Source organism: Stenella coeruleoalba (genome assembly GCF_951394435.1).
Source record: "Stenella coeruleoalba genome assembly, chromosome: 16".
NCBI classification, from domain to species: domain Eukaryota; kingdom Metazoa; phylum Chordata; class Mammalia; order Artiodactyla; family Delphinidae; genus Stenella; species Stenella coeruleoalba.
In genome coordinates, this window is record NC_137162.1 from 33,271,774 (window position 1) to 33,295,834 (window position 24,061).

Below are 24,061 nucleotides of genomic sequence, written 5' to 3' on the forward strand. Positions count from 1 at the left end.
GGTATCCCCTTACCCCTGTTAGAGGGCCTGGAGCACCTCGGAGGATCCTGAAGTTACTGGGAAGCCATTGATACAGAGGTCGAGCCATTCATGGACTCTTCTGGGTTTGAAAGGTGGATTCTTCAAGTTTGGCAATTGAGCCCCTCATTGCATTCAGTGTTCCTGTTGTGGCCTGGTTGTAGCCATGAGACGCTGCTCTTATGATTCTATATTTGCCAAGAAACTGCTGTCAGAGGCATCATTTATTATCCTGTTCAGTGTCTCCCAGGTCATAGTTCTTAAGTTGGCAAAGAATGTGCTGATCCATGAGGGAGTATTTACTAATGAGCAGACAGATGGGAAGAAAACAGGGCAATTGTGTGTGTGTGTGTGTGTGTGTGTGTGTGTGTGTGTGTGTGTGAGAGACAGAGTTTACCAGGTGTAGCAAAAGTAGCAAATGGAAGTGTGGGATGCCCATTTAAATTTGAATTTCAGATAAACAATGAACAATTTTGTACTATAAATATGTCCCAAATTTTATGTCCTGTATTTTATCTGATAATGTGTGTGTGTGCGCGCGCGCCATTCTTATTTTCAAAGGACTTCTTTTATTTTGAGGTTTATCCTTCCTCACTTTTGCTGTTAAAAGTCCATTATTTTGTGAAATGATTATAGTAGTAGATGGTAGTTGAGGGAACGTGTTTGGCAAAATAAAAATTAGCGACCCTATGTTGAGTCCCCTCGCAAACTTTTTTGAAATTTTATCGGTTCACAAAATATGAAAGTATAGGAAACTCTGCCCTAAAATAATGCCCCACATGAGAAATTTAACTCAGATTTTTAAAATAGGAATAATTTTATCTCCTGTAACGAGTTAGTATGTTTCTTCCTTTCTGATGATGAAAGGTTATGTATAACATTTTATGTTCTCCTTCTTGCCTTGGCTTCTAGCCAACTTGGGGTCATATTTAATGCAAGAGGGATGGCACTTCATCTTCACGTTTTGCATCTTTGTTTCCTCTTTAATCAGACTTGTTTCCCTTTTTCTTGAACCTCATTTTATGAATCACATCGCTTTATAACTTTTTGTTAGTCACTTAAAATTCTTTTTGGAGAGAAGTGTGAAAATAAATTTCAGCAATTAACAAAGACGTCAATGAGCAAACAAAAAAACTTAAACACTTAGAATGATCCTCTGTGACTGTAATTCTGTGATTGGAGGCCATCTCCACCCTAGGAAGGAGGTTTGTTACGAGTTCAAGCTTCCTTGTCGCAAAACTTTCCTCCAGTTATGAGGCTGCCCCTTAGCAATGATACACTTGGCAACCTGTACCAGGTAACTGCTTTCCCAGGTGCGCCCACTCCACCTGGGCCCACACGGTGGGAAGATATGAACAGTGGAGGGTATGTTGTCCTTCTCTCTTTCTCTTCTCACTTTCCCATCCCCCTGCTCACCCCTGCTAGAACTTTTACTCCTACTGAATTGCTTTGTGTTGAGTCTATAGCATTCTGATGCCCTGCACTGATTCTGTCTGCCACGAATTTTTTCTACCCAGGCCACCATTGACCTGGTGATCGGCTATGATCCACCTTCAGCTCCACATCCGGATGACCCCAGTGGGACCAGCGTGCCAGGCTTGGGAGGTAAGCTGACCCTCCTGAAGGCCCAGCCTACACCAGGGGGGATCTACTAATGGCAAACAAGGACTCTCCAAGGAAGCTCTCCTTGTCACTATACTCTCTGTAGCTCCCTGCCCACCTAGACAGGGCCCCATGAGGCAGGTGGAGCTGCCCTGAACTGGACATTACAAGAGTTTACCAAATGCCCTTCAAAGGAGAGGGGACAGCAAGGCAGTCCTTTACTGTTGCCAAAATTCGGTGACAGAATACCGGTGCCAGATTAAATCTTGGAGACAGAGTTTTGGGTGAAGTAGAAAGAAATAGCTTTATTGCTTTGCCAGGTAAACGGGGCCACAGGGGGCTGATGCACTCAAGATTGTGTGTCCCACCCTGGAGGGGGTAGTGAGGAATCTTATAATGTTCAAGGAGCAGGGCGTGATCAGCTCGTGGGCATTCTTCTGATGGGTTGATGGTGAGGTAATTGGGAGTCAGCATCATCAACCTCCTGTTTCCAACGGGTCTGGGGTCTGCATGCTTGTGGACAGCATACAGTTAACTTCTTCCACCTGGTGGGGGGTTTCAGTATCTGCAAAGCAGCTCAAAGGACACGGCTCAGAATAGTATCTGTAGTCCTTGAGGAAGAACTAAAGGTCCCTGACTTTGTTTAACAGCTAAAGTATTATTATTTTGTCTTGCTTGACTGTTGTTCTTTCTGCATTTTCTCACTTCTCTGATTAAATTTGTTCTGTGACTAAAGTTTTTCTACAGACAAAAGGCAGGCGGAGGACATGGGCGGGGTCTGTTCTGGGAAGGCCTCATAGGGTCCTGCTTGGTTACATGACTGAGCAGCCTCACGTGAGCCCATCCGGCAGAAGGTCCCAGGCAGGGCTTTGCTTTGGGTTTGTAGCTTGCACCCCATGCACTGTTGCCTGGTTGTGAGTCTCAGGAGTGGCCTGTGTGTCTTCACAGTGTCTTCACGTGTCACTGTGGCCCTTCACGTGTCTTCACCTCCTAAATGTGCCATCGCCAGGCTGCGCTCTCAGCCGCCAGTCTCGTGGTCGGAGCCCCTGGATTGGAGCCTCTCTCTCCCTTGGCCCTGACCCCCTCCCGCCTCCGAACAGCCCCTCGGTCCTTTAACCAACCAAGTGCTTCCTGCCGCACAACCCACCTTGTGCTCCTTGTTCACGGACGTGGGTTGTGGGTCATTCAGGGCCACCAGATGCTGCTTTGGATGGGGTTGGAGCGTGGGACTCGGGGTGGGTTTTGGGCCACAGGTGGAGGGCAGTCTACAAGACAGTCAGGCCTTTCACGCAGCTGAGTCCGACCTCCTCTTAGCGTCTTCCCAGGGTGACGGGATGCTAGACGTGTCTCTGTAGCTTCCTCTGCGCAGAGGGGTCTCACCAGACGCCCCCGTCTTCCCAGCCTTGGCGTGCACCCCAGGGAGGGAGGGCCCACTCGCCCCGCCTTGAAATCCCTCATCCTGGGTGGGCACCCTGGCCCTGGTTCCTGCCAGGCCTGGTTCTTCCGTTCCTGGCTTCTCTGAGTTTTTCTTGGTTCTGAACTCAGCTCTCTGGTCACCTGAGGGGTCTCCTTGGCACTGTGGCAGCACCTCCCTTTCTGCCCTGTGATGTCTCTGCCCCCTTCCTGTGTGACGTCTTGTCTGCCTCAGCCCCATCCCAGCCATTGCCCCTGCTCGCCCAGCCCACAGATGGCCCGATATTAAGGTTTGGGCCCATTAATTGACCACGTAGTTGTGTGTCCAGCATGGGTCACCTGGCCCCTTCTTCCCTGGGGACATTTGGGCCTGACGTAGCCCCTTACCTCTTATAAGGGTACCAGCACATCAGCAATGCGCTCTGCCTCCACCCTCTGCCCACCGGCGCCACGGGCACGCTGCTCTGTCCTTGGACACTCTCGGCCCCGCAAGGGCCCTGTGGTGGCTTAAGAACATCTGTGGCTCCCTTTGCTGCCAGAGCAATGATGACAGATACACCACAGAGGAAACAGCGCGGTCCTGAGCGGCACGCCAGCAGGGGCTGAACCAGGTGGTCCAACCGATTTCTTTCTCCTCCGCCGACGCCCGCTGTCACCAGCGTTTGCCTCGGCCTCGGAAGGACAGTAGGAACTTACGGGCCCAAAAGGGCAGCCCCAACTGATGGGCTCTCTGGTGTAGCCCCTGAATTGGGAGGACCAGGGTGCCTTTTCTCACACTGATATTTGTCCTAAGCCAGATCCTATTTATTAGTTTCCTAAGGCTGCTGTAATAAAGGACCACAAACTGGGTGGCTCAAACTATAGAAATGTATCTTCTCGCAGTTCTGGGTTCTAGAGGTCTGAAATCAAGGACTCTAAGGGAAGTTCTGTTCCATGCCTGTGTCCTAGCTTCTGGTGGTTGCTGCCGATCCTTGGTGTCCCTCAGCTTGTAGACCCATCACTCCAGTCCCTGCCTCTGTCATCACACAGTGTTCTCCCTGTGTGCCTCTGTCTTCACATGGTGCTCTGTGTGTCCATGTCCAAATTTCTCACGTCTTATAGGGATACCAGTCATTGGATTCGGCCCACCCTAATCCAGTGTCCTCTCAGGTTAACTTCATTACATCTACAAAGACCCTATTTCCAAATAAGATCACATTCTGAGGTTACAGATGGGCAAGACTTTTGGGAGGACACTATTCAGCCCTGTATACTGGTAGATAAAAGATAGGTTCATTATGTTTATTCCATTTCAAGAGCCAAAATGTTAAATGGGCCCTTTTGAGGTACCCCTTGAGCCGGGCCTTTAGGACAAAAATAGCACTGAGGTTCATTCAAGTAGAAAGAGTAAACTTATAGTTCACAGTGAACTGGCATCACACAACTTCTTAGTATTTATGGGGTACAGAAATTGGTTGCTGGGTTTCCTTACCCATTGCTCAGTGCTGCAGTGAGGGTGGTAATTCTTTAAAATACAGCTCCTCCCCTCCAGGAACTTGCAGTCCAGGTTTGGAGACAAGACTTTTTTTTTTTCTGAAGGTGTAACGTTATGGATAAGAGCAAGGGCTTTGGGGTCACATTAGCCTAGGTTAGATGCTATGTCTATTGTTAATTAGCTGTGTGACCTTGGGTAAGTCACTAAACTTGTCTGAATCTCAGTTACTCTACTGTAAGGTGGGGGAGAACAGTAGCACATCATGAAGTGGTTGCAAGGATTAAATGAGATAATGCATAGAAAGCACTTAGCCCAGTGCCTGGCATAGAGTAAGTTCTGCCTTAATGTGGTCTTTATTATTATTATTATCACAAAAACAATTCTGGGTAGCTGTAGTTATGAGCTCAGTTGAGTGCCACAGTCTGTATGAACATTCAGATTGTTTCCTCTAAAAAGCAGAGTTATTAGAAAAGAATGATCTGCTTTGGCTCAGAGTCATGTTGAGATGACTAAATGCTTTTTTGTTAAATATCTTAAAAAAGGGGGGTGGGTTGTGTCCTAATGGACCAGGAAGACTTTGAGAATAAGCAGTTTATCAAGCTGTTGGGAGTATAGGGGGAGGTCCCATCTCCTGAGAAGGACCCTTGTAAGCCCAAGCTCAGAAAACATGCCATTTCCCCAGAGCAACGACTGCTTCCTTAGAAATGAGAAAAGCACTAACTCTTGAAATTTTAAACCCACTGGGGAGAAAACCCTTGCCATCCAGGCTCCCTTTGCCCAAGGCTCCTCTCCTCACCTCTTGGGTTGTCTGGGCAGCACAAGTCAAGCTCCAGCAGTGCTTGTGGACTGAGTCCCCCATCCTCTTAGGAAGCTAGCTGGTTTCCAGCGGGTTCCAATGGCAGGTGGCCAAGGTCTGCCTCAGAAGTTCTTTTTAATACCTGATACTGCTGGACGGAGATAGGAAATGAGCCAGAACTTGGGTTCCTTTTATTTGGATTTCAAAGAACATTAGCAGGTGCTGGCCTGCAAATGAGCTGTGTCCACAGGGCAATTTTATGTTTAAGTGTGAAATGACAGAGTGAAATTTATTTATTTGAAAAAGGAACAGGTTTCTTTGATCTGGAGGTGCCATCTTTGTTCTATGAGATTAACATTCACCACAGCTGGTGGTGAATAATTTCATAATCTGGCTGAAAGAAACTTAAAAAAATCTTTTAATGTCCTAGATTATCTGGATTTTTTTTAAACTTTTTTTTATTTGGCCGTATAGGGTCTTAGTTACAGCACGTGAGATCTTTCGTTGCAGTGCGTGGGCTCCAGAGCTCACGGGCTGAGTAGTTGTGGCATGCGGGCTCTCTAGCTGTCCCGCAGCAAGTGGGATCTTAGTTCCCCGACCAGGGATCTAACCTGCGTCCCCTGCATTGGAAGGTGGATTCTTAACCACTGGACCACCAGGGAAGTCCCTATCTGGATGTTTTAAGATAAAACTTTTTTTGTCTTAATGTGAAATTCAACTAAGCAAAGATATCTTTGAGTACTTAGTACAACTCCATGTTAGGGAAGACACTAAGGAAAACAACCCAACACCTTACAGTCTTGGGGGAAATAAGAGCAATAAACATGAGACAGAAATAACAACAAGGCAGCCACACCTCCTGCTATCACAGACCTTAACATGAACGGAACATCTGGCCAAGAAACTGGTTTTTTTCACTTTCCTTAAATTGACTCTTTAAAAATCTTTACCATTTTGTATAAAAGTAACGAGTCCACTCCCTCTAATTTAAATATCAATAGATCTTTTCAAATTTTAAAACATGAACTCATTGGGGGTGTTTTTTGAGTTCAAAAGCATATCTGCTTATAAAAATATAAACATCACAGGGGATATAAGACACAGGAACATACAAATCTCTCGTAGTCCCAACCTACGATAACCGCTATTCACCACGACTGATATTGATTTTAAAGGTTACCATCCACATAGTGGGATCTGCAAAGAAGAAATTTGAAATGTTAATGATAGAAAACAAAAGTGAAGATTTTCAGGAAAATTCACCTCTGCAAGTTGAAGAAACTAATTATGACCATAGACCACAGGAATTGAATACTTCAGAGGTTCGTGGGTTTTTGCTTTTTGGTAAGACTCTTTTTTAAGAGAAGTTTTAGATTTACCACAGAATTGAGAAGAATATACAGAGATTTCCCGAATGCCCTCTGCCCCCACGTATGCATAGCCTTCCCCATTATCAATGTCTCTCACCAGAATGGTGCTTTTTTTTTTTTTTTTTTAACAAAGGATGAACCTGAATGGACGCATCGTAATCACCCAAAGTCCATCGTTTACCTTAGAGTTCACGTTTGGTGTTTTACGTTCTACAGGTGTGGACAAATGTATAATGGTCTATATCTACCATCATAATATCATACAGAATATTTTAACTGCCCTAAAAATCATCTGTGCTCTGCATATTCGTCGTCTTCCCGCACACACCCCCAACCTTTGGTAACCACTGATCTTTTTATTGTCTCCATAGTTTTGCCTTTTCCAGAGTATCACAGAATTGGAATTATACAGCATGCAGTCTTTTCAGATTGGCTTCTTTCACTTAGTAATGTGCATTTAAGGTTCCTCCATGTCTTTTCATGACTTGATAGCTCTTTTTCAGTGCTGTATAATACTCCATTGTCTGGATGTACCGCAGTTTAGTTATCCATTCACCTACTGAAGGATATCTTGGTTGCTTCCAAGTTTGGCAATTATGAGTAAAGCTGCTATAAGTTTCCATGTGCAGGTTATCCATGTGCAGGTTTTTGTATGGACCTAAGTTTTCAACTCCTTTGGATGAATGCCAGGGAGCATGATTGCTGGGTGATAGGGTAAGAGTATGTGTAGTTTGTAAGAAACCACCAAACTGCCTTCTGAAGTGGCTGTACCAGTTTACATTCCCACCAGCCATGGATGAGAGTTCCTGTTGCACCAGCATTTGGTGTTTACCGTTCTAATAGCTGTGTAGTGGTATCTCATTGTTTTAATTTGCATTTTCATGATGACATATGATGTGGAACATCTTTTCCTATGCTTATTTGCTAACTGCATATCTTTGGTGAGGTTTCTGTTAAGGTCTTTGGCCCATTTTTTACAGGTTGTTTGTTTTCTTATTGTTGATTTTTTTTAAAATTAACTTATTTTTTGGCTACGTTGGGTCTTGGTTGCTGCGTGCGGGCTTTCGCTAGTTGTGGCGAGCGGGGGCTACTCTTCATTGCGGTGTGCAGGCTTCTCATTTGCGGTGGCTTCTCTTGTTGCGGAGCATGGGCTCTAGGCGCATGGGCTTCAGTAGTTGTGGTACGCAGGCTCAGTAGTTGTGGCTCATGGGCTCTAGAGTGCAGGCTCGGTAGTTGTGGCACATGGGCTTAGTTGCTCTGCGGCATGTGGGATCTTCCCAGACCAGGGCTCGAACCTGTATCCCCTGCATTGGAAGGTGGATTCCTAACCACTGCACCTCCAGGGAAGTCCCTATTGCTGAGTTTTAAGATTAAGAGTTGTTTGTATATTTTGGATAACAGTCCTTTATCACATGTGTCTTTTGCAAATGTTTCCTCCACTTCTTGGCTCGTTTTCTAATTCTCTTGATATTGTATTTCACAGAGCAGAAGTTTTTAGTTTTAATGAAGGCCAGCTTATCAATGATTGCTTTCATGGATCAGGTCTTTGGTTTGTATCTAAGGGGTTCCCTTTTAAGGAATGCTTTCCTGAAGCTCTTATTTCGAAATGACAAAGGTTGAAGAGCCTGGGGCATAGGTGGCTTAACTGAAAGTGTGTGGTGTCAGAAGGTCTGCTTTTCATTGCCTGCCTCTGAGACTTTCCCCATGAGAGAGGGGTGGACTGACTCAGGCCACTGGCTTGACCTTCTGAAAACCTGTTACTTTGCCAACTTGATTTGCCAGATGTCATTTAACTTGACTGGAGCCTACATCCCCATGACCAGAATAAACTACTTTTAAAATCTCACATCTATTTTTGAAGAACAATCTGTTAAAAGTATACATTGTTCAATGCTAGAAGTGCAAAAAAAAAAAAACGAAAAACATTCATAGCCAGAGTTGGCCACTTCAAATTCATTTCATTCCATGAACACCAGAGTCACTTTGCTTGAAGTTAAATTCAATCTGGTTCAGAAAACATTTACTGATACCTGTCTATAGAGCATACAGAGGTGAGAAAGGTATTGTTTGCCACCAGGAGCTTGTGTTTCAATAGAAAGGTAAGATATAAACATGAATAACTATAGGTCAGAGCTGAATCTAATAAATTCCTCAAGGGAAGACTAAGCTAATTATTATGTGGGAAACAATTTCTTAGAGAAAGTGCTTTTTCAGCTGTGTATTTCAGCTGTGTATCCTTACCGCCTAGTACGGCACTTGGAAAACCACAATGTCCAATAAATGCATGGTTGATTGAATGATGCATGAGCAATAGATACGGTTTAAATTTTTGTTCAAGAGGCGCATTTTGGTGAACACTAGTGTATAGGCCAAAGTGACTGATTCATTCAGAGGAGTAATAAAAGGGAAGCATGTTCCTGAGGGCCGGGAGTGCCAGACTGAGACATTTGTCCTTGATGAGCAGACCTTGAGGATCCATGGGAAGTTTTCTGAACAAGGCACTGTCTTGTTCAGAGCTGCCCTGGAATGTGATCAGTGTGTTAGAACATCATTGCAGGCACTGTTTCCACGATTAGGTCTCTAATTGGCTTTGTCCAGCAAACTGATTGTATTAGGCCATTCCCCCCCCCCCCGACCCCAGGATATTGAGGAAAGTCAAAGTGATGATAATAAACAAATGGTTCTTAAATTTTAGAGACATAGTAAAATCATCGGGGGAAATCTTTAAATGTGCAGATTTCCAGCACCTATCTCCAGAGGGTCTAATTTAGCTGATCTGAAGGGGAACCCCCCAATCTGTATGGTTAACAGGAGCTTCCAGGAGATCCTGATGAAGGCTGATTATGGAGCTCACTTTGAGAAGCCATGGAGCTGAGCATTTTACCTGGTTAACATTATCTTGTCCTGATCCAGGCAGAGCTCTTTGGGCAGCATTTCCTAGCTTGGCTCACAGCCTCCATCAGTCAAAGGTAGATGCTGCCAGAATTTCCCTGCCAGCCTGTGTTTGCATCACTGTTTGGTTACAGGCAATTTTACGGTATCTTTGCTTTGGTCAATGTATTGGAACTGTTCCAGAAGATTCTCAGGGCCCATATAGTGCCATTTACCCAAAAATCAGAGTGAAAGGTCATGAATTGCTTATGGTTGAATGCAGATACTTATTTATATAACTTTTAGCATGTTAGAAGCCCAGCAAAGTTATTATTCAACATTCCAGCTAAATCAGCATATTATCTCCAAAATGTCTTCATGCTTAGAAACTTACTCTCTCGTGTTCTGCTTTGTACTTTTTAACTTCCGCTGATGATACCATACCAGCCTTCTCCTGACTTTGCAATGACCTTTGGCCCAAGGTAATTAAATTCTGCCTTAACCAGTACGACCATTTAACAAGACCTCGTCATGAGAAGCAAAATTAATATCACAGGCAGAGACTGGCATTCTAGGACTCTGGAAAAACAGGGTTGCTGTGGGGAGATAGTAAATATTGACCAAAAAAAAAGCAAAAATATTCATAAAGAAAGGGGTCTCCATGGAAGAGGATTAGGTGGGATCGTGGCCCAGTTAGTGTTTAGGTGGAAAAGATGAGAGGCTTGGGAAGTGTTTGGATACAGAAGCCTGCTGGCTAGGGTAGTCCTGGCCACCCTGATTGCCTATTTTCTCTGTGAAATAAGAAGGAAGGTCGGTAGCTGATGGTGAGAAGGATAGAGAGAATGTTGGAAGCTTTCAAGGTGCAAAACAGGTGGGAGTTCAGAAAGGTGAAGGGATTTGACCTTGTTGGCTAATCAATGGCCATTTCAAACCAGGATTTAGGAGAACTTGGACATAGGTACTTTGGAAACATGGTAGGATAGCTGGGCAATCCTGTGGGTCCACTGAAGGTTTGAGATCATGAAATTAAAGTGACACTAGTCAGTAAGGTGTGTGTTCAAGTTCAGTTACCTTTGTGAATGAGTGTAGTAAGTGGAGAGTCAAATGAACCAGGTGAGTATGATGAAGTGAGGGGAAGGGAGGGATTGAGGGGCACTTAGAGGAGCGATTGCAGTGTTAGATCCCAGAATCTAACAGCTTAGGAGAAAAGAACATGAAGTGGGGGGCAGGGGATGTGATGTGGTCCATAGATTGGGGCAGCCTATGTGACTGCACACTGTGGACTGGAGTCATAGAAAGAACAAACTGGAAAGATACAAAAGATGGCCACTGGAGTCCTGTCTACACAGAAACTCGGAATGTGAACTTTTTTGAGAATAGGGTCTTTGCAGATGTAATCTGTTAAATGAGGTCATACTGGATTAGGGCAGGCCCTAAATCCAATGACCGGTGTCCTTATGAGAATAGGTGAGAACCCACAGACACACAGGGGCGGAGGCCATGTGACAACAGAGACAGAGGTTAGAGTGATGCAGCCATGAGCCAGGGCACACCAAGGACTGCCAGGAGCCACCAGCTACTAAGAGGCAAGGAAGTCTTTTTCTCTAGAGGCTTCCAAGGGAGCATGGCCCTGCCAACATCTTGATTTTGGAATTCTGGGTTTTGGAACTGTCAGAGAAGAAATTTTTTTTTTTTTTTTTTTTGGTGGTACGCGGGCCTCTCACTGCTGTGGCCTCTCCTGTTGCGGAGCAGAGGTTCTGGACGCCCAGGCTCAGCGGCCACGGCTCACGGGCCCAGCCGCTCCACGGCATGTGGGATCCTCCCGGACCGGAGTTCGAACCCGCGTCCCCTGCATCGGCAGGCAGACTCTCAACCACTGCACCACCAGGGGAGCCCAAATTTTGGTTGTTTTAAGTCACCCAGTTGGTGCTACTTTGTTACAACAGCCCTAGGAAGCAAATACAACCAGCAACTTCCTATTCAGTCAGCAGTTCCTAACTTTTGCCTTTTGTGGTCATGAAACACTCATACTTTGTAGATCCTCTTGGCTGTGTTCCAGGGCATGCCTGGGTCTCAATATGGGGCAGGGCACGCCAGTTCAGTGGCTAATGTTGGGTAATTTCACAACTTGTGCAGTAGGGTGTGTTCGGCAGTGCCCTAAGGGCCCTGGTCATTCTTTGTGGAACACTTAGGGTGTTAGCATTGTTTAATTCTGTGTGGCTTCCTGCCACATAAAGGGGCGATTTCCTGCTCAGACAGCCTTTTGCTGCTACGTAGAGATGCAGGTGGTAGACAGGACTTGGTGTGGTTTCCCTCTGATCCATCCCTTCAGCCTGAAGTCTGACAGTAGAAGGTTTCCAGAAGAAATTGGCTCTTTGTTACCTGCAGTCTGTTTCTGGAACATCCATCAGGAGCTTAAAGAGGATTTGTTCAGAGTCTAGCACCACAAAGGGCTACGATTTACCCCTTCTTTTGCCATAAACAACCACCAACCCCAAGTGGAACAGTCCACAGCAGGGAGGAAATCTCACTTGGGCCCAAGGTGGTCCAAGAAAGTTCATGTTAGTTGTTGGAAGAGCCTTAAAGTCATGTGGCCCAGCCATTGCCCAGTCTGGAACAGGTTTGCACAGGGGAGCCTGACTGTCCGTGCTTCCCTGAGGCTGGTGCCAGGGTTGGGAAGAGTGCCCCCGCCCCCCGGCATCTGGGTGCCCTCTCCCGCGAGCCTTGCGGGAGCTTTGCCAAACTGCTGGAGAACTCTAGAAGGCTCAGGCAGGGGTCAGGATGTCCTCGTTCGTTTGTTTCCTCGATCCACATTCATCAAGCCCCTGCTATGTACTAGAAGGGTGCGTGTCAGGCACAGGGCAGGTACAAAGAAGAAAAGGGCAAGCCCCCAGCTTCTGAAGAGTAGATGGTAGTGGGGAGGCGCACAGGTTAATAACAGGTACAAGACTGGTGAGGACTGGACAGAACAATGTGTGGTAGACACGAGAGGCGGGACTCACTCTATCCGGTGGGGGTGGTGGGGACAGACCAAGACAGTATTTCATCTGGAACTTGAGGGAGGTGAGGAAGCTGCCTGGTAGAGAAGAGGAAGGACATTCTGAGAGCTTGGATCCGGGCCCCAGGCAAACCCTTCTTTTGAAGCCTCTTAAAGAATAGGGAAGAGGAGGCCCGGGTTATCACGCAGAGGTAGCTATTCTCCGCTTGTGGCTTCTGTGGGGTTTCCTGGTGTCATGACAAAGATGTTGAGGAACTAGGAGCACAGCATCACCTTCACCTGCAGCCTGGTTCTAGATCCAGTCTTAAACCGGTGAGGGAGGGCAGGGATGTGGTCTTGGTTTTAGCTCAGCTCCTAATAACCTAACAAGTTGCTTCAGCTTTCTGGACCTCAGTTTTCCTACCTATAAAATGGGGTGAGGGGCAGGTTAGATGAGGATCTTTAAGGTCCCTTCTAGTCTAAATTCTGTAGGTCTGTGACTCCTTGAAAGACTGAAGTGTGGCTCCAGAGAATGTTGGGTCAAAAGAACCAGAGGGCTGAGGAACAGAGCGGGACGCACACTTGATGAATTGGAGACAAAGAGGGGGGCCTCGAAACACCCTGAAAGTATTTAGAGCGCCAGCAGGAGAGCTGCACAGTTCAGAGAAGTATGCGTGGACCCTAGTGTCCAATGCCGTGGAAGGTGAAGCATGAGGATTCAGAAAAGGGCCCTGAGCTTGGCAAGAAGAGGTTCGCGGTTGCCCTTTGCAGAACAAGTGCCGGGCTTAGATGGGATGAGAATGAATGGAGGGGTGGTGAGGGGGAAGTTTCCTCCTGGACTAAACTCTGAGGCAGTACACTGGGGGGACCTTTTACTTCCTCGTGGTTGCCCCTTTCTTACTCTAGGCCCTGTCCCCCGTGCTGCTCACTTGCTGCCCCCCACCCCCTCCCCTTAACTGCTCGCTAGGAAGTGAAACTTCCTGACTTCTCAACAAAACAAAAAAAAAAGAAAAAGGAAGAAAAGATTAATTCGCTGGGTTGTGCTGTGCCAGGCACAGTATTAAAGGCCTTGCATATAGATTAATTTTATTTTTACAATAATCTGGTGGTAAATACTATTATTTCCCCCTTTTTACAAATGAGGAAACTGAAACAGAAATTAAGAGACTTACTCAGACTCACATAGCTCAAAACTGGGATTCCAACCCCAACAGCACGACTCCAAAGCCCAAGCTTTAAGAGCCGAGCTACACGGCGATTTGATGGAACTAATTCATACTGTGATGTGAGTGACTGGCCGATGCCTCCATATTGAAATTGTCTCCTACGTGATTTTGTGTTGTAAAGGAGGAGATTCAAGATCCAAAGGTAGGGAGTGCAAATGCTGGTATTTTTTAGACAAGGTAGTTAGTTGGTCTTTTAGTCTCTCTTAAATTATATTGTACAGATTACCAGGAGTTCAAACTTTTTGTCTATTAAGAAAAAAATAACTGAAGTTTGTCATTGAGTTTTAAAGAGTTTGTGAATAATAAAAAGGGGAGATATAGAAGGCAGAGTTGATTTTTGTTATTTTAGGAGAGAAAGATCTGTGTATATCTGAAGGCAGAGGGGTGGTCCCTATGGGGAAGGAGCCACTGGAGGTACTTGAAAGGGGGGACATTTAAGGGGTCCCCAAAGAATCAGCAGGGAGTGGGATCTCAGGCATGGGGAGGGGGTTCACTTGAAACACATTTTCCCCCTGAGGGTGAAGAGAAGCTAGGGGACAGATGTGTATGGAAGTGACAGACCAGGAGGGTGAAGAGAGTGTGTGATGACCAGCTTGGTCTCCATGGCAAGAAGCTGGGGGTGAGTTTCTCATCTGCCATGAGGGTGGAGAGGGCATTTGCGAATCAGGAGGCTCAGGCAGAAAGGAGACCGTACAAAACCTCATGAGTAAAGATCTAGAGGAAAGATCTGTAGCGGGAAGGGTGGAGTTGAAGTATTCCCTGCAAGGCTTCAATGTTCCCCGGCATTTCCCCACCTTGCCGTCCTACTGCAGGAAGGCCCCTGACCTCAGGCAGGGTTCCCAGGTTAGAAGTGAGTGATTCCTGGCTGGGTCCATTCGCACCATCTCCTCGCTCTCCCCATGGCCTCTGACGTTCCCCTGTCACCTTGAAGACAGCCTGAATGAGTGCTCTGATGCATGTGGACACATTTTCCTAAAGAAGCAGTATCTGAGTCACAACTCCTCCCAAGTCAGTGTCACCAAGAGGTGTCTCCTTCACCTGCTGCCTCAGGAACACGGAAAACCCTCTTGGGTCCAGGAAGCCAGAGTGTTCACATGCATGCAGGGTGAGGGCCATCTCTGACTGATCCCTTTTTGGTGTTTTAGGAGAAGAAGAGGAGGGTGGCGGTGATGAGGACGGGTTGGACAGTACGGTCAGGGGCCCAGGGCCCAGGGGGCCGGGACGGATGGTGTCGGAAGCTCACCTTGCCCGGAGGCTCACGAAAGGGAAGAACAGCCGGTGGATGCTGTCCAACAAGCCACAGGACTTCCAGGTAGGAACAGCCCAAGGGGCCGTATTCCCGTTGTACCAACACTGTTGCCCAGCTTCTGGCAATTGTGGTGTTGCCGGAAGAGCTTCTGCCTGTGGGCAGTGGCTCAACTAATAAAAAGAGATGTCAGGGCACAAACCCAATAAGAAGAGCTCCCCGTCTTGCTTCTGCAAGCAGCAGTAGATGTAGTCGATCCACATGAGGCTCTTCAGAGAAATAAAATCCCCTTCGGTGGTAGGAAAGAGCTAATCAAAGAATAGAGTCACAGGTATTGTGTTTTTCACAGCTCTGGCGACTTCCTTGGGAGACAGCCATGGATTGAGTTGGTACCTCTCAGGGCTCAGGAAGACCAAGTAGGAGGCTGGGATCTGAGCAGCAGCCTCCGTCGTGTCCTGTGCTTTCCTGGGCCAGCTCTGGACTATTGCAACCCCACTACTGATCTTGGTTTTTGCAGCCCAACCCCAGTTCCCATCATGAGAATGAGCGCAGGTGGCTGCCCCCAGTCTGCAAGCACAGGACATTGCAAGGCTGCGCTGGCCTGGTTTCAGCGGTCCTGACAGTTGAATGAGCTGAGGCCACACCTGAGGATTCTCTTACATGCCGTGCTGGGAAAGGCTCAGTGACGACTCCTCTCCTGTGCTTGTAGATCCGTGTCTGGGTGATCGAGGGCCGGCAGTTAAGTGGCAACAACATCAAGCCTGTGGTCAAAGTCCACATCTGTGGCCAGACCCACCGAACAAGAATCAAGAGAGGGAACAATCCGTTTTTTGATGAGGTAAACAGGTGAATGCATGTCCTGCTCTGTGAGTCTGTTTTATTTATATGCACCTTCCCGGCTTCCACCCACCTCTCCCCAGTTCCCTGTGGGAGGGGAACACCTGTGCACGCACAGTACAGAGTTCCGGTGTTAAACGTTCTGCTCTAAGAACCACTGGGTCTTGAAATCAAGTGGCCTGCTTTGCCGCTGGTTCTCAGAGCGGCCAGTGTCTTTCCACTGGTTTTGCAACAACTTCTGGAGGGAGACCTTTCTAATGGGTCCTCGCAACCCTTACGATGGAGCACACAAAGCACTTACACCTGCCTTTGCTCTTTTTAATTAGCAGATGTCTCTGAGGGGTGACTCCATGTAGCTAAGTAACCCGATTTTCAAAGGTGTCAAAACCTACTTGACTGTAAAAATAATATAGGTTAAAAAAAGCAGTTATGAGCAAAAAGGGTTTTTTCCTCCATACTGAGGTTGTAGCCTGTTCTGTTGACCTCTTCTGCAACACTCCTCAAAAATACTGAATACCTTGACAGTTGTCTTCAATGCCACAAAACTCCACGTTTAGGACTCTGAAGAGAAATGATAAGTTTGGGGAATTTTTCGGAGTCCAGCCTTACTCTGCTGAGGAGATGCATTTCTGAGGTTCCTTGGGTCTCATGCTCTGGTCTCTGAGGTCAGGCCCTTGGTACCACAGGTCCTCTTAGTTCCCTACAGCTTGTAATCCCAGCTCTGGCTCTGGTGTTGGTTTTTTTCTGACCTCTATTCACAAAAGGAACCGGTTTCTTCCATGTGGTGCTCCTGTTTCTTTCTCTTTGTTCAACCTGGACCCCAGCTTTTCAAAGGCCCGTCTTATTCTCACCTCTAACTTCTTAGATGAATTGCAGGCAACAGCAGGCAGCTAGGTAGTGTCAAAGCTAACACAGAGGTGGGTGCATATGGAGATGGGGCACTGGAAGTGGACTTCGGGAAAGGCTGGGAGAGAGTCCCGTTGGAGGACAAGACAAGATTGCAGGGAGGATGAGATATGGGACGACTTGATGCCTAGAGCGTAGGACCCATCCAAGTGTTTATAATGCAGGACAAATATTTACTCAACCTCATTCTGCAGGAATCTCCAGCTCAGAATTTTCCATTTTAATGAATTCTTTTGAGAGTAGATCTCTTGGTAAAAGGGAAGAATCAAATAACTGATTCTCAGACCAATTCGTAAATCAATAAAAGGATTTTACTAAAAAATCCCTAGTTTACACACATATTCTTAACCAAGTGATTAAACTTGGTATCACCAATAATGGGACAAATGGACATGTGTGTCCTGATGTGATATAATGTAAGTAATCAGCGTCATCTGTGTCATTTCTTGTCCAATGGTCAACTTGAACCTAACAATGAGGAAAAATTGACAGAAATCCAGATTGTGAGATATTCTGCAAAGCAACTGGTCTTGATAGAAATAAACAACAAAAATAAGCCAGGAGTATTATTCTAGATAAAAGGAAACTAAAAAGATACAACAACCACATACAGTGTAAGACCCTTGAGTGAATCCTAGATTTATTTATTTACTTATTTATTTTATTCTAGATTTTAAAAAAGCTAAAAAGAACTTTTTTCAGGAAAATTGTGGAAATTGGAAAATTGACCATGTTACATGTTAAATTTCTTGGGTGTGATAATTATATTATGGTTTTATGAAAAGATATCCTTGCTCTTAGGAGATGCATGCAAATATATTTTTAAGGAGTGAAGTGTTATGTTATCTAGAACCTCCTTCCAGATAGTTCAGTTAATAAAAAAAAAGTGACAAAGCCAAAAGCTAGTGTCCCGAAACGATGACAATTGGTGAACATAGGTGAAAGATGGTGTTTATTTACAATTTTCATTTTTTTCTGTGAATTTGAAATATTTCTGAGTAAAAAGTAGAAACAAGTCTCAGTTTAAGTAAATGCTCAGTCTTTCTCTCTTAGGACGAAAGTTTATTGGCACATAAACTTTGGCTTTATGGTACAACTTTTTTATACCCAATTTTCATTTCCCAGGAATCAACCTTAAACTTAACTGTAACAATGAGTTAAAATGTGGTCTCTACCGACTCTACTGAGGCCCTAACATTATCTAATGGGCAGAGTTGGCTTTAAAGGTGTTCTGTTAGAAAGAACAAAATTAGAGTCACTGGATAGAAACAATAGCGCTAAAAATGGAAGAGAGTTAACCTCAACTTTCCAGACATGCAAGCCTTAAGCACATGAAATAACCTTAGATCTTTTTTTCCTTAATTAATTAATATTTTGGCTGCGTTGGGTCTTTGTTGCTGCTCAGCCTTTCTCTAGTTGCAGCGAGCGGGGGCTACTTTTCATTGCGGTGGCTTCTCTTGTTGTGGGGCATGGGCTTGCGGGACACGGACTCTGGGCACGTGGGCTTCAATAGTTGTGGCACGCAGGCTCAGTAGTTGTGGCTCGTGGGCTTAGCTACAGTAGTTGTGGCTCGTGGGCTGTGCTACAGCACAGGCTCAGTAGTTGTGGCCCTCGGGCTTAGCTGCTCCATGGCATGTGGGATCTTCCTGGACCAGGGCTCAAACCCGTGTCCCCTACATTGGCAGGCAGATTCTTAACCACTGTGCCACTAGGAAGTCCCTGCCTTAGATCTTTAGTTACCTAGTAGATATCTGGTCCCAAATGAACAATTTTATTTAGTTAAAAAAACACTACAGTTGTTACTTAACTTTTTTTCCTTTTTCTGACCTGCAGAGTTTAAGGTGAAGCTCATGACACTTAACCTGAGGGCCTTTTCCAAGGTCCTTCAGTGGGTTCACGTGGTCACACCTAATTTGGGGTTGTGTCTTGTAGTTTTTTAGGAAGGTCTCCCCCCAAATTGTAGCATCAGATCCCACTAAACCTTAGACTACCCCTGCTGACATTCAAACATTTTTCTCTCGTTTCGACAGTTATTTTTCTACAATGTCCACCTGACTCCTTCTGAATTGATGGATGAGGTCATCAGCATTCGGGTAAGGGGTCCACAGAGTAGGAGGGTAGCGCTCACTAACTGCCGGATGAAGCCGATAATCTTTCCACTGCTCTCCTTTCTTCCAGGTTTATAATTCCCATTCTCTGCGGGCAGATTGTCTGATGGGGGAATTTAAGGTGGGTGTCAACTGTCTGTTTCATTCAACTTACATCAGAGATGGGCACTTTCATAATGAGGAATCTGATTCCCGGCCAGGTCTCAGGATGCCCATCTTGGTGACATCTTAAGGTTATGTGTAAGGCATTGATGCTATGATTGTTGTTGAAGGCTGGACATGAATGCCTTGGGCGCTAGAAGCTAGTTGAGTGTCCTCTGACCTGGGTCTAGTCAACTTCCAAAGTACAGCACTTACCAGTGTCCTAAAGCAAGATGCCCAGAAACTGGCACACCAGGGCCCTTCAGAGAGTTCCTGCTGTGGATGGAAGCCAGTGAACTGCTACAAAGGGAAGGGTGCTTGACTGTGGCAAGAAGCCCATTACCCAGCTCCACTAGCCAGTGGCCCAGAGCTCTATCTACAAAGCCAGTTACTGTAAACCTGGAGTATGAAAGGCAAGCCAAACCAGGGAGGAGAATCAAGATGCTTTTCCAAGTAACTCACATTGCAGTTAACGACAAAGACTTGGTTGGTGCCTTCTCAGCAATTCTACGTGGAATGGGCTGCTTCTTTTTTTTTTTAATTTATTTTAATTTATTTTATTTATTTATTTTTGGCTGCATTGGGTCTTCGTTGCTGTGTGCAGGCTTCCTCTAGTTGTGGCAAGCAGGGGCTACTCTTCATTGTGGTACACGGTCTTCTTATTGTGGTGGCTTCTCTTGTTGCAGAGGACAGGCTCTAAGCGCATGGGCTCAGTAGCTGTGGCGCACAAGCTTAGTTGCTCCGCAGCATGTAGGATCTTCCCGGCTCAGGGCTTGAACCTGTGTCCCCTGCACTGGCAGGCGGATTCTTAACCACTGCGCCACCAGGGAAGCCCTGGGCTGCTTCTTGAAGGAAGGAGCTCCCGGTCATTAGAAGTCCTAGAAGATGATCTGGGTCTGGCAGACCTGTGTTCATACACTGTCTGCCACCAACTAGCCACATGTCAACCTGTGTGATCCTTAGTTTCTTCATCTGTAAAATGGGATCATTGTGAAGACTATGTGAGATAGGATATATAAAGCACCTAGCACAGCACTTGGCATACTGAAGTGCCCAATCAGTGGGTATATTAGTATTAGCAATAGCATTAATCATTGGAGAAAAAGGAGGAGGAATACTGGATAGGTGACTTCCCATAGGGTCACCAAAGTCCAGGTTTGCCTGAGACTGAGAGGTTCCACAGAATGTGAGACTTTCTGTGCTACTGGAAAAGTCTCAAGCAAACCAGGACACGTTGGCCACCATGTCTGTTCCAGCTGTAAGACTAGCTCATTCATTCAAAATGATGGATTGAGAGCCTTCTGTGTGTCACACATCAGGCCAGGCATTGGGTATACAGAGAGGGTAAGATGGAAATGTTGGATCTCAAAGAAGTTTGTCTAGTCAAAAGCCTTATTTTTAAGTGTAATAACGATGGTTTCTAGAAGTGACAAAACTGATTTTAAAATCTGTTTGAACTACTTTACATTATTTTTTCCCCAGATTGATGTCGGATTCATTTATGATGAACCTGGTAAGTAATGTTCTCCCATGAACTTGAAGACTCTGAGAATCTAGAAAATTTGAGGGATCAAGGAGAATCAAAAAAATGTTTTTCTTGATTGAGAAGAGGAAAGGATACTTAGTGGGAATTATGGTAGTAGCAGTTTAGCACGGATGGCTTTTGTTTATTTTTAGTGGTAATCATCCAAATAGTAACGAATAGATAATTTCTCTCTTTTGTTGAGGGTATTTTAACCTTTTCAAAATCAACTTATAAAACCAGTGAATAGAGCTTAGAGTCTTGTTTAAGTCACACCAGGGCAGGACGTGGGTGGGGAGTTAGGGCAAAGCAGAGGACATTAATACAGAGTCTCAGCTGGGGAATTTGGCATATAATGAAGACACATTGGAGGACATGCTTGTTTGTCTTAGCACAGATGAAATCACAGACCTGTCAGCTTCTCTTTAGAGTATCCCAGTCCTTTTACGCCTTCTTTATTTTAGGTCATGCTGTCATGAGAAAATGGCTTCTCCTCAGTGACCCTGAAGATACCAGCTCGGGTGCTAAAGGCTACATGAAAGTCAGCATGTTGGTCCTGGGAACCGGAGATGAGCCTCCTGTGAGCCCCAAATTCTCTACCCTCTACATTTTTTTCACTAAAAAAGAGGGCTAGGAGTTAAGCCAGTGGGCACCAGTAGTTGTGAAATGGAGCCCAGCTTTCAATCAGTAATTCCAACCCTCCAGTTCCTACAATTTTCCAGTAGTTGTTCTTTTCTTCATGACAGAATTATTATTCCAGCTCACTTAGGCTCCTTCCTGGTGTCTGAGTGGGTTTTTCATTCAGTAAAGATACGTGTGTTTTTAAGACTTCCCCGAAGCACTGCATCTACAGAGCAAGGCTCCCTTGCACAATCAGGCATCGCTACCTAAGGGGACAGTTGTTATTCTAGAAAATTGGGCAGCAAGCCAGTGGCCAGAAAGAAATGAGAAGAACTTCAGGAGCTATATCTCTTTCTCTCTTTCTCTACTATTTAGTGCTCAGAAGATTACAAAAGGACATTATTTTCTTGTAGTGTATTGATCAAAGAAACATGAGCATTGATTTTGTAGAGCAGTTTTGAGGTTGAATTGGTGCTGAACTCTTAAGCCCAAAACACAGGAAATCCTAACGAAAACAGTTCTGATTGGTTTTATTTTATAAGCACCAATTTGGCTTCTTCAAGTTCTGCTTTCCTCTGTCTATAATTTGTCATCTTGTGTCCCCAATAGCCTGAGATACAAGATCGTGGTAATGACAGTGATGACGTGGAGAGTAACTTGTTACTCCCTGCTGGCATCGCCCTCCGATGGGTGACCTTCCTGCTGAAGATCTACAGAGCAGAGGACATCCCCCAGAGTACGTATCGATTTAATTCTGCCCCAGGATTGTCAGTTATCTGCGTGATTAGATGTGTTAAAATCATACTTTGAATAGTGATCGGTGTTCCCGCTGTATGGCTTTCTTCTTCTTCTTATATTTTTAAAGATTTTTTTGAAGGAGACATTAACTGAAGCATATGCTAATTGCCTTTCTTAGCGGTAGTTTAGGGTAATAAATTCCTGACTACAGTAGGCCTCCGTTCTTTTTTTTTTTTAATTTTATATATTTTTGGCTGTGTTGGGTCTTCGTTGCTGCGCGTGGGCTTTCTCCAGTTGTGGCGAGCGGGGGCTACTCTTCGTTGTGGTGCGCAGGCTTCTCATTGTGGTGGCTTCTCTTGTCGCGGAGCACGGGCTCTAGGTGCGTGGGCTCCGTAGTTGCAGTGCGTGGGCTCAGTAGTTGTGGCTCACGGGCTCTAGAGTGCAGGCTCAGTAGTTGTGGTGCACGGGCTTAGTTGCTCCGCAGCATGTGGGATCTTCCTGGACCAGGGCTCGAACCTGTGTCTCCTGCATTAGCAGGTGGATTCTTTTTTTTTTTTTTAACATCTTTATTGGAGTATAATTGCTTTACAATGGTGTGTTAGTTTCTGCTTTATAACAAAGTGAATCAGCTATACATATACATATGTCCCCATATCTCCTTCCTCTTGCGTCTCCCTCCCTATCCCACCCCTCTAAGTGGTCACAAAGCACCTGAGCAGGCGGATTCTTAACCACTGTGCCACCAGGGAAGTCCCTGTCTTTCTTTTAAAAGGCCTTCATGGAGTTGTTTTCGTTCATTTTGGTCCCACTGAAAGCTACCCAAACAGGTTCATGGGGCAGCCTGTTGGTCATGACCCGTGCCCATTCTGGAGCCTCTGGCCCATTCATCTCCATCCCTTTTCAGCGTTCCCCATCTTCCCCTTATTCTAGAGAATTCCAAACAGAGGTCAGCAGTCAGCACTGCCAACTCCTTTCATCCCAAGTGAAACTGAAATTTTATAAACAAATAAATGTGTTTGCTATCTGATTATTAAAAATGGCTGAGCAAAAGGTGGTTAAGTGCCAATAATTAGAAGTCTGTCACTATTATATTAAGAGATTGGATGCATTTAAGAGAATTGCTTAGAGTGATTCTATTCACAGAGGCTAGTCCGATTACTCCTTTGTCCTTGCTGAGGACCAAGCATCCTCTCTGCCTAACCTGGCCTGTCTGCTTCCTGCTGAGCCCTGGGACGTAGGACCCCTCTCCCAGTCCCCAGGAGGCAGCACCCACTGTACAGGCCATGGAGCGCTTCAGGTTTTGCTACTTTCCTGGGGAACCCACCCCACCTTGTTTAATACCCTGTACTGCCTCCCTAGACCATCTCAGAAATATCTTAAATGAAGTGACTAAATTAAACCTCACATTATATGGCCTACTTGGACCTATTCAGCTGGACTCTGTTCACTTTTAAGTTTGTTAAAACAGAGGCCTGCTGTTTGTAGTTGATTAAACATAATATTTATGATTATGCCAAATTTCCTTGAATTTCTCAGAAAAAGTCAGATGAGGCCTATATGCTGACCTAAGGAACCTTTTCCAAATTGAACCTAGGCCTGAGTTTTTGAATTGCCTCTTATCCCACTTGGATGGACTTTCTTTATTTTACTGTTTTCCTCAGTAAATGATTGATTCTCAACATAATAATTTATTGATTTCTTTTTCAAGGTGCTCCTGTTGAGTTTCTCTTTCAGCTAAGACAAAAAGGATTTCTGCAATCCAGTAACACTGGTACTTGCTACTTTTGAGAATGATTCTTGTTGCAACTGTTTTTCTGTACAGGAGAAAATTTTTAATTTTGCTGAGTGATTTCTGTTCTTTTAAGAGAATCACATTTAATTTCTGCTGTGTGACATGTTGCTTTCCAGTGGATGACGCCTTCTCACAGACAGTAAAGGAAATATTTGGAGGCAGTGCAGATAAGAAGAACCTAGTGGATCCTTTTGTAGAAGTTTCTTTTGCTGGAAAAAAGGTTTGTATGTGATCTAAATACAGATGCCTCTAGAAACACGTTTTTAAAATGCCGTGCTTTCCTTGGAGTGATTTCTTGCTTATTCTTTGTTAAATTAGCCCCCTGATGAGCTGGGCACTGTGCAGAAACACAGATTATCTGAGTCTGAACATGCCAGACTTCTCCAGAGGTTTATTTTGGAGT

At 45.3% G+C, this 24,061-nt stretch overlaps 1 protein-coding gene across 2 annotated transcripts in view; it reads left to right on the forward strand.

Moving 5' to 3' along the window:
* MYOF (myoferlin) overlaps positions 1-24,061 on the forward strand; it is a 155,763-nt gene that overhangs the window by 40,021 nt on the left and 91,681 nt on the right. For both annotated transcript variants that reach the window (XM_079900916.1, XM_079900917.1), the window contains exons 5-13: positions 1,536-1,623; positions 14,893-15,059; positions 15,703-15,831; positions 18,767-18,829; positions 18,915-18,965; positions 20,468-20,498; positions 20,972-21,087; positions 21,738-21,864; positions 23,775-23,878. In XM_079900916.1, coding sequence (XP_079757042.1) covers positions 1,536-1,623; positions 14,893-15,059; positions 15,703-15,831; positions 18,767-18,829; positions 18,915-18,965; positions 20,468-20,498; positions 20,972-21,087; positions 21,738-21,864; positions 23,775-23,878 — 876 coding nt within the window. The remainder of the gene's footprint in view (positions 1-1,535; positions 1,624-14,892; positions 15,060-15,702; positions 15,832-18,766; positions 18,830-18,914; positions 18,966-20,467; positions 20,499-20,971; positions 21,088-21,737; positions 21,865-23,774; positions 23,879-24,061) is intronic.